General features: G+C 55.9%; 1 protein-coding gene across 2 annotated transcripts in view; it reads right to left on the reverse strand.

The window, feature by feature from the left end:
• Window positions 1-7,093: 7,093 nt before the first annotated feature.
• GASK1A (golgi associated kinase 1A) overlaps window positions 7,094-10,554 on the reverse strand; it is a 33,440-nt gene continuing 29,979 nt past the window's right edge. The window contains exons 3-5 of one of the 2 annotated variants that reach the window (XM_032408865.1): window positions 9,439-9,561; window positions 8,214-8,317; window positions 7,094-7,605 (exon numbers count right to left, since the gene is read on the reverse strand). In XM_032408865.1, the coding sequence (XP_032264756.1) occupies window positions 7,395-7,605; window positions 8,214-8,317; window positions 9,439-9,561 (438 nt within the window). In that variant the 3' untranslated portion in view covers window positions 7,094-7,394. Of the gene's footprint in view, window positions 7,606-8,213; window positions 9,562-10,209; window positions 10,298-10,554 lie in introns of those variants that run through there. The other variant, XR_004300105.1, reaches the window with a different exon arrangement.

The raw sequence follows: 10,554 nt of genomic DNA on the forward strand, positions 1-10,554 counted from the left end.
GATTCCATTTCCATGAAGTGCTAGAACAAGAAAACCAATCTATGGCGGGAGAAGTCAGAATGGCTCCTGAGAAGGGTCGAGCCTGGGCTGGACACGAGGGAACTCGGGAGGTTAGGAATGTCTTGATCTGGCTGGTGGTTGCACAGCGACCATTTGAGATCAGTGCACTTTATATACTTCACTCTATACTTCAATTAAACAGAAACAAAAGCTCGGCTCAAGGGGCAACTCTTCTGGAAAACTGTGTGTGTCTCCTCCAGCTCCCTGGTCATTAGGCCCGCCGCATCCCCCAAACCCCAGCTCTGCCACCCTGTTGTGTTCTGGAAGGTACTCTGCTCCCACAAGGGGTCGCCCACCGGCTAGAGGCCCAGGGTGGGTGTTTATGTGTGTGGATCATGATGCCGAGGCACTCCGTGAATGGTTCATGCATTCCATCAAACAATGGATTTCTGCCTATGTCCAAATTGCTTTTTGCAAATTTGTAATCCTGTGAAACTGTCCTGGTTCTTTTTGTTTTTTCCTCTTAACATTATAATAGAAACGCTTTACCGTGTCACTGAAAGTTATTCTTTGAAAACAAGAATCTGGTTGACTGTAGAACATTCCACTGCATGGACTCACAAAGAAATTGATACCCTTTCCCCAGGTCACAGCGTTTGTTAAGGGGCGGGAGCCTGGATCCGCAGGCCCTTTGACAGCACTGCGTGTTTCTTCTCTTGCTGCTGCTTTTTGTTGTCATCATGTCTCTTTTATTGATGTTTAGTTCATTTCTCGTGAAGTGCACGATCTTCAGTGTAGATTCTGTGGGTTTCACTCATACATACTTCTTTGTACCCCACATCCCTGCAAGGTGTAGATTATTTCCATCATTGCCGTATTTGCAGTTTTTTAAGCTTTGGAATTTTAGCAGGCTTGTTTTTTTGTTATTATAGGGGAGTTATAAGAGCTGCTTTTAACATTAAGGGTATTCACATCTGGTGATACTGTTCGTTTTAAATTTGCGTCCTAACACAGCACCATCAAAGAATGGTAGGGCAGGAGAGCCTGGGAGCTGGGAGCTGGGGTGCCCGGGGGGGCTCCTCCGACAGAAGCCCATCCCAATAGCAAGTGGCTCCCTCTGCGCCCCATGAGTCAGCTCTGAGGTCACCTCACTGGCCGTAGGTGGGGTGGCAGCAGGCTCGTGCGAGGCCTGGAAATGGAGCACACATGGACCCCCCCCAGCCCAAAGCAAACCCCTCAGAGCTGTTCCTCAGCCCCCGACTGTGTAGCCTCTGTCCGCCCCGCTCGGCCGCCCCCTGTGGTCAGGCCCTCCAGGTGCCAGGCTCTGTGCAAACAGCGTGTACCCCAGAGCTGATGGAGGGCCCCTTCGTCTGGGCCCCTACCCTCCAGCACGGGAGGGCAGTGTCAGGTCTGCAAATAGTCCTCCTCAGACATGGGGGAGGGGGGAGGGAGGAAGTGGCATGCCGCTGTTCCTCTCTACAGGGGTGTGGCCCCATGCTCTCCCAGCCCAGTGTTGAAGACGGTGACAGCCTGGCCAGGTCCCCCTGGTCAGCGCCAGAGGCAGAGCCCAGGGCTGCATCCACATGTGGAAAGGCACTGTGGGGTTTACCTTCAGGAGTCACGCTGGCTCTGGGACCCCAGGGCCCTTACAAAAAGGAGTTTCATTTCTCAGAGAAAACCTCACGAAGCCACCCAGCTAATTTAGAATTTGAGACGATTCTGTTCTGTTTGGGGAATAAAAAGCACAAAAAGATGTAGTTGCTTCCTGGGAGCTTGCATCTAGGGAAATAATCCAATACTCTCTTTCGGAATGTTGTACTATCAGACTTCCCAGGTTCAGGTAGGCCAGCCTTTTTCTAGGATTGCTAAGGTTTAGCAAACAAAATACAAAACACTCAAACCTGAATTTCATATAACAAGTTTTTGGCAATCTCACGCCATATTTGGGAACACTGCCTTTTTCCAACTAATGGAAAATGTGAGGCGAGGAAGGTTTGTTGTATAACCATGAGGTTAATAATCCCCCCATATTCCCATTTTCCAAGTGGAAATGCAGAGGCGCTGGTGGGAGGAATGCCTCACTCCTGCCTCAGCTACAATAAGAAATAGGAACGATACCAAATGTCTAAAAAGATGCAGGGAAACTGGATCTCTCATATGCATTGCTGAGAAGAATGTAAAACAGTAGCCTGGGAGTAGTTTGGCAGTTTCTTAAGAAATTAAACATATTACCATGAAATTGCACTCCTGGGCATTTGCCCCAGAAAAAAAGAATATATTCTGTTCACACAAAAACAAGTACGAGAATGTTCAGAGCGGCTTTAATTATATTAGCCGAAAACGAGAAATGACCCAGATGTCCTTTAGGGGGTGACTTGTAAACAAACTGTGGTCTCTCTGTACCATGGGATGCTAACGAATAAAAAGGAACAGTAATAAAAAAGGAACAGACTATTGGTAAAAACAACAATTTGGCTGGAGCTCAGAGGCATTATGCTGAGTGAAGAAAGCCACTCTCAAAAGTTTACATGCTGTGCTATTCCATTTAGATATCGTTCTCAAAATGACAAAAATTGTAGAGATGGAGACCAGATGTGCGGCTGCCGGGGATGAGGGTGGGAGAGAGTGAAGGGCTGGGTGTGGCGGGAGGGGTTGCAGGAAGGAGATCTTTGCGGTGCTGGGGCAGTTCCGTATCTCGATTGCCGTGGTGGTTAATGAATCCACAGGTGCTAAAATGACGCACAGTATGCCAATGTCAAGTCTGTGGTTTTGGAACTGTACCATAATTACGTAATTACGGAAGATGCAACCACTGGGTGAAACTGGATGAAGGGTACACAGGACCTCCCAGTACTGTCTTTGCAAGTACTGTGAATTCATAATTATGTCAAAATGAAAAGTTAAAAATCCTTGGGAGGATGAGAGGCGTGGGCTCCGGGCTGGGCCCTGAGGAGCAGTTCTGAGAACTGCCCGGCTACGGAGGCTCCTACTGGAGCTAGGGGTCCAGGAGCCAGAAGCCGAGTTAGGGTCCCAGGCTCACGATGCCAGGGTCACTATCCCAGCTCCTGCCACACTGTCACAACCACGTCAACCATCACAGAGCTGGTGACCGGAAATAGCTGAGAGGTGCACCACATTCTCCACCTCTCTCCTTCCAACCGACCCCTGAGTGCATCCAAATCGTGGAATCCAATTTGCATCCTGAGCCTGGCTGGGCCCCGCGAGGGAGTCTGGGTAATGGCATGCGCAGCTTCTGGGCCTGGGCCCTGCAGGAAGCCTTCCTAGGGTGGGCGGGCGGAGGTCGGACGACCCAGTCCCAATCCCACGTGCACCGTGTCACCCACTAGGACTAGATGTGTCTTTGTGTGGTGACAGAGCTTCCAAGTGTGCAGGGCAGAGAAGGAATGCCTCCAGTCCTTCCCAGCACAAAAGTCAGCGAGGTGCCTGGGGTCCCACCGCCCCACGTGTGAGTGCGTGTGTTTCCAATGAAGGCGGCTGTCATGAGGACAAGGCAGTCGGATGTGCAAGAAGCAATCGCTGCAGGATCTGCCTTATGCACTAGCCTCCCTGGTCATGCTCAGTGTCGCTCACCCAGACACGTGCAGGTGAGACCTTGCTGCTTGGCGTTATGCAGGGTCTGCGGTAGAAATGGTCCTCTGGCAAATGATCCTCCGCTGGGAAGACATGCACACAAGAAACTTGACAAAAATCCATATTCTCACACCCATCAGCTTTAAGTGACTTACTTCATTTATCTTGTCTCCTGGGCCTCGCACCGTGAGGTGCCCTTGACCTGTACTTCCCTCCACGGCCTGCACTAGGAACCCTCCAGAGCTCACCCCGCCTCTGCCTGCCCTCGGGGTGGGATGTGCTTCTCCTGGCAGGCGCCCCTCAGAAAACCAGACGCTCCCCCGAAATCACGTGGGAGCTACGTCCTGCAGTGGAACTGTAGACACTAACAGAAGGAGCCTTCCTCAGATCGCACCTCGCGTGTGCTACCTTCCCCACTGACAGGTAAGCCTGGCTCATCTTGGAGGCCAAGCCCCTCCCAGCTCCCCGCACCCCTGCCCTCAAAGCCCACCGCCTCTTCGGCTCAGTTCCCTGGGCGTCCGTGTCTGCGTCTCCTTGCTGGATGCTGCCTCCTCCCCCCAAGGCCTCCCTGGGTGCACCTGCAGTCTGGCATGCCCTAGCCTGTCACCTGCCAAGTCCCCAGACGAATGCACGCCCCCACCCCCCGCCCCATGCTGTTTTCCGACAGCAACTGAATCCAGCCTCTGCTGTGGTGTGGACTGTGTGGAACCCGACTTTCTACCTCGAGATGCCTTCCGCTCTGGTCCGCTTCCTTGGAGGCTCAGTGACTCTTCTGTCGTCGGTTGGACAAGGCCAGGGTGGCAGAGGTTACCCCACCTCTTGCCCCAAAGGCCTCCAGCCCCTATAATACCCAAATGCCCCACTAGACCCACTCCGCAAACAGGCGTCCCCCAGCCATGCTAACCAGAACCCCAGGTGGGCCAGGAGTAGGGAGTGTGGGAAGTGTCTCGCCTGAGCTTGTGGGTGAGCCTCAGGGGTTCAGGGGAGGCCCGCCCACTCATCTGAAGGCCCTGGCTGAGGGGAAACGGTCTGGCAACGTTCACAGAGGTCTCACCTCCCACATCTTGTGCTGCCCCCTGACACACTCAGTCAGAGCTCCTGTGAGCCCCTCTTGCCCACATTGCTGCCCTCACGCTTCCTGTATCCTCAGCTACAGGGACCTTGCTCACCAACAGAACGCCAGGACACACGCTCTGATAGCCAGACGACATGTGTCTCCAAACATCTGGGACACGTGGCCACCAAAGCATGCCGCACACATGGATTGCTTCCAAATTCTATATTCTGCGTGGAAAATCTGCATGAGTGAATGAATGAAGGTAAGAAGGAAGGATGCTATAGCGGTGGGGGCAGGGGCTCTGGAGTTAAACAGGCCTGGGTTCAAATCCCAGCTCCAGCAGTTACCTGCTCTGTGACCTTGGGCAAGTGACTCAACCTCTCTGTGCCTCTGTTTCCTGTTCTGTCAAATGGGAGCGGTGACGCCCACCTCCTGGAGTTATTCCGAAGGTTTGCGATGAGGAACATGGTTCCGCTCTTGGCACGGTGTGGGCCATCGTCTGTATTCACTTCATGCCAGGTGGTGCTCCCCAGGTTCAGGGGCAGACTCTGCCGTCCCACCTGTGCGGCCTCGGGCAAGGCGCTCCCTCCCCAGCCGAGGTTCTTCATCTGTAGAGTGAGGATAGTGCAGCCGGGATGGTAAGGCATTCATGAAATCACCTAAAGCCCTTAGCGCCATGCCTGGTTTGTAGTAAGTTATCACAGGTCTGGAATCCCATAACCAAACCCTGGAGGCCAGAAGTCATTCCGAATTCTGAATTCTTCAGATATAGAAAGGTAATAAGTTACCTCTACCATGTGTAACGCTACACTCTCAGCGGGGTCTGGGGTTACACCCAATCACCGAACGCATTGGCATTTCGGCACTGAACCGTATGAATATTCGAGCTGAGTGGGACATGAGTTTTGGCCCCGAAGGTAGGAAAAGGCTTTCGATTTTCAGAGCTTGGGGATGGTTGCAGTTGCATCTAGAGAGCTGTGAACCACTGTTACTATCAGCAGCCGCTCCCCTTTGGAAGCACCATCATTTTCTTTGCAGCAGCCCTTTTGGAACGAAGTACAAAGAAACACGGTGGGGCCTGGGGTGAGGCGAGTCAGGCAGCATGGTGGCTGGCGACTGTGCTGGCCTTACCAGACCCTGTGGCCGGCCGCTTTCTGAAGGACTGGCATGCAGGTGAGCAGCCCCCGCACCGCAGACCCCTCACAGCTCTTGCCGCACCTCCCCCCCCAAAGCCTCTTCATGTTGATGGGAAGGTCCTGATTCACCATCCCCAGCTGTTTGCTTTGCTGGGCACATCCTTCTCATTCCAGAGGCAATGGCTGGGGGAGGCAGAGGGCAAGCGGCGCACCCTGTGGCTGAGAGTGTTCTTTGAAAAGGATAGAAAGTGGCTGAAGTTTCAAGTTCGTAGGAAAGACCCAGTTCAGAGACTGAGCTGACTTTCACGAGCAAAGAGCAATGGGCAGGGAGCCAGATGCATGTGACTGTGCGTGGCCGCGGTCAAAGTGTGCAGCTCCACACTCCAGGGAATCGGCCCTGCCTCATCATCAGCTCTGAATCCAAAGGGACTAGAGGAGGAGAAGCTGTCCGAGTGACCGCGGAGGACAGTGGGAGCCCTTTCGTGGGGGTCCCAGGCTCAAGACATGCTCAAGACAACTCCTGCCTGGGCTTGAATTCTGACCCCTCCGCCTACGAGCTGGATACCCTTGAACAAGTTCCTTAACCCCTCTGGGCCTCATCTGTACACTGGAGATGCTAATAATCACACGTGCCCATCGGGGTGCAGTGAGGGTACATGCTTTGATCCATGCAAACCACTGTCACAGTGCCTGGTGCACAGTTGTCGCTCAGGAAGTGTCATTACGGCGGGTGCTCAATAAACCTGTGTCATCTGCTGACCACGCAGTGGCCCGGGCCAGATCTGAACCCAGAGCTCCTTTGTTCAAGTCCAGTCCTCTGAAAACCCAAGTAGATAAAATCTTAAGGGTCCCTACATTTCAAAAGGCCTTCTGAGGCAGAAGGGAGAGCGGGGAGGGATACCTGTTGAGGAACAGCCCCGTGAGAGGCCTGCGCCCCCCGCTGGAGCCACTTGGGGCTGAGGAGCAGCCCAGGAAGGGGGGCGGTCAACCCGGGAGTTCTGAGGACGTGCGCAGAGCTGGGCTTGCTGGAGACTGGTCTTTGCCGAGTGCTCTGAGCAGAGCGCTGGGCCCTGGCCTCCCGCGCCCTGGGTGGTCGACGTGCGCTGGGCAAGCTGGGCGGGGCCACACACTGTTGATGCGTCCACCTTTCTGTGCTGAGTGGACCTGTTCACATCAGGGCACACAAGTGCTTGCTGGAAGCTTGGGGGCTTGCCTACTGACAGGCTTCTGGCTTGGTGTCTCTGGGGGGAACCACACACACACACACACACACACACACACGTCCACTCCACATGTGCGTGTGGGATGCACAACTTCATAGTATCTGGAGCGGTTCATAGAACATTGTTGAATATATTTATTGGTGGAAGGGAGTAAACAGCCAGAACTGAAAAGGCAGAAAGGAGGGTGGTTAAGATGGAAAACCCACCACCCACCACCACCTTCACTGTCCCAAGAAGGTGGGACATCTGGGACATCCACAGTATCCTCTGGTTTCTTCTGGCTTTTCCCGTTTGTCTTCAAGTTGGGGGAACCCGAGAGACTGTGGCCACCAGGATGGGTGCTCACCTGGTCAGGTGGTGCCGGGAGTGCCCCGCCAGCGAGGCAGCTCACGAGGCCTCCTCCCTGAAGAGGGTGAGGTTGTGCTTGCGGACGTGCTCCAGCAGCACCTGGCCTCGCCGCTCCAGGGTCCGGAGCACCCGCTTCAGTCCCTGTCTCCCGCCCTGACTCTCCCAGAACACGGGGTCCATCCACAGGGACTTGAGCAGCATGTTCTGCAGACACCCTGAGGCAAGAACCTGCAGGGCAGACTCAGGAAACCTGGAGGCAGGTCCCCCGGGCCCCAGGACAGAAGGGAAAAGCAAAAGTGATCTCAGAAAATGTCCGGGACGGGTAAAGCCAGATGGCCAGCAATTGCACGGCTGGCAGACCTGGCACAGTCGTCCTGCTGAGTGCCCGGGGCCCGCCTGCTGGCTCGTTATCAGAGAACCCTCCCACCTACTCTCCTGCAAAAGCAGACGGGACGGGGCTTCTGGAGGGGTCCCCCATCCCACAGAGAAGCTGCTGGAATCAGCTCTGCTATCCCAGGTGAAATGCCAGGAAGAGCCCTAAGAAGGCCGAGCCGCCTGCCATGAGTGAGCAGGGCAGGCAGGCTCCCCTGGCTGGCTCCTCCTCTGGGGCAAGGGAAGGGTTAGCCTTCCCAGACCCTAGCAGGCTGCCAGTGCTCTGCAGGGCCAGGAGGCCCTCTGGATATTGGGGGTGCCTGCTGGCTGCGTCCCCCAGCTCCCCACCTCCTCCCGGGGCTCAGATCCAGCAGCTTTTGTCTCAGGCTGCGGACTGCTCGGGAGCATGAGTCAAGGTCACACGGTCTACAGCAGGGCTATCGGGCCTCAGTCTCCAAACCTCCATCCAATCCCGCTGACCCTCACCCAGCGATGCCCTCCAGCAGCCGGAAGTTCAGCTTGTCCTCAGGATGCTGAAGGTTGCCGGCATTATCGATGTAGACCAGATGGGATGGATCACTGCTCCGGACCTCAGGGAAGAAGATGGACAGGGACAGAGGTGGGGAAGGTTGAGCCTAGCTGGCACCCATGGATTCTGTCAGGGTTAAGGGGCTTGGGGGGCCCTGAGCTGACAGTCCCATGATGTGGTGTGGCTGGGAATGAGAGTCCGTGTCTTCCGCTCCCTACTCCCACCCCTGTGCACCCCATTCCTATATATTCTCCAGGATTCCATGGTATTTTCCCATAATTCTCTCCATCACCCTGGCTTAACTTACGAACTTTTGCCTCCAGGACCCTAGCTTTCCCTCTCTCTTTCTCTGCCCACCACCCATATCAGGGACCATCTATTTCTTGATGCCTACTGACTCCTCCCTCCAAAAACTGCTGTCCTAAGGGATCTGTGAAATAGCTGCCCCCAGGGGTGAATGATAGATATAAAAGCCTTACCTCTCCCCGGGGTGACTGCCTTTTACCAGGGAAGAGGGGAGTAGGCTCTGAGGACAGGAGATGGAGATTTCCTACCACCCAGCGGCTTCATGAGGCAGCCCTGGCCTCCGGGCTGGTGTGGCCTGCCTGACGCTCAGCCCGGGGCACCATGCTACCCTCCACAAGCAACTGGCCAGGGGAAGGCGTCCAGGACATTAGGGTCACTGGGGGAGAAGATACAGTAGCCCTTCCCGAGGGTGGCCCCTTGTCCCTGTCTCTGATGGCCTCGGCTCATCACTTCCCAGCCTGGGCTCTACTTTGCACAGCCCAGTGTCCCTCGGATCAGCACCAGCCCGTGGGCTATCCTATAGGAGGGAGCCCTGTCACTGCCACCGCCCGGCCCGTTCCAGGCCACAGTCCCCACGTTGGCTGGCAGGGTGGGGGCAGCTCCCTAGACACACAGATGTCACACCTGCTTCCGGGTGCCCTCGGGGTTCCCTGTAGACCCCTCAAGGGGACAGTGGAGTGGTCCCACCTCAACCACACTGGCAAAGCCCCACCGGGGTCAGTTTTATGTATGGTGGCTTCCTGGAAACATTATCCAGCCAAAGGCTCCTGCTGCTAAAAAGAGCAGGGCCGGGAACCGCCCGTGTCCCGTGATCTCTGCAACTCCGGCAGGAAGGCCACAGTCTGGGTGACAGGTGACAGGTGACAGCGGACATACCAGGATGTGGACCAGCCGCAGCTCGCCGGGGTTGCGGCATTTCTCTCGGAGCCTCTCTTCCACGCAGGGGTCCGATGGCTCGGGCTCAAAGCCACAGCAGGAGCGGTCTAGGCGGTCATGTACCTGCGAGGACACCCAGGCTGTGAGGGGTGCGGCTCCGGGCCTGCCTCCCCCAGGCCCAGCACTCAGGCGGCCTGGCCCCGGTGGGGGGGGGGGCGGTGGTCGTGCTGGGGGCAGACCTCCGTGGCTGTGGGTGCTGGTCGGCCCGTTGTGAGGGAGCTTCTGCTCTGCTCCTGCAGCCAGCTCGCCCTGCACCCCCGGAGCTGCTGGCTCACACCTCAGGCCAGCCTGGATTTCCACCGGTACCCTCGGCTTCCCCTGTGGCCCTGCCCCGAACTCTGGCCTGAGGCCACTGGGCCTCCCGGTGCTGAGCATCTGTCTAGCAGCGGAAATCCACACTGGACTCCACTTGTTCTTTAAGCAGCCAATGCTACAGCAAGGATTCCTCCCCTCTTGGGAGCCAAACGTGATTTAATGACCCTCCAGATAGCTCTTCCAACCCCATGGCGAGGCCAGGATCGAAGTCAGGGCGGGAGGAGGGCGCCCCCCCCCCCCCCCCGGGCTCGGTTTCCACCGGAGGGGAATTCTCAAGCGTGGTGTGGGGTCAATTCCGAGGAGCTCTGCCTCCCACCCCCTACATACACACATGTAGCTCCCATACATGACATTTTAGAGGGTCATAGGGTTCTCATAACAACATATCCCACTCACCTGCTTCCAGTAGCTTTCTTCCGAAGGAAGGAGTTGCCGCCTGCAAGTCAGGAATTAAATAGAAGCATGGATCCGCCCCAGCCCTGACCTACGTGAGGGCAGCAAATGCAAAGAGATCCAGAACGGAGAGGCCTAAACACAGAAGTGGCAGAGTCCTCTGGGGTGGGAGAGGGAGGGTCTTGCTGTAGGGAGAAAGGCAGGAAAGGGATAGGTGAAGGGGGAGGTGGTGTGGAAAAGGTTGGGATGTGCTAGGAAGTGGAGGAGAGATAGGGTGAGGTTGGGGGCAGTGGGGAGTGCCTGTCACAGGGTGGGCGAGCTGGAGGAGATGTACCCTTTCTCCTCGTA

The sequence above is a fragment of the Phoca vitulina genome, unplaced genomic scaffold, assembly GCF_004348235.1.
Source record: "Phoca vitulina isolate PV1807 unplaced genomic scaffold, GSC_HSeal_1.0 scaffold10, whole genome shotgun sequence".
Taxonomy (NCBI): Eukaryota; Metazoa; Chordata; class Mammalia; order Carnivora; family Phocidae; genus Phoca; species Phoca vitulina.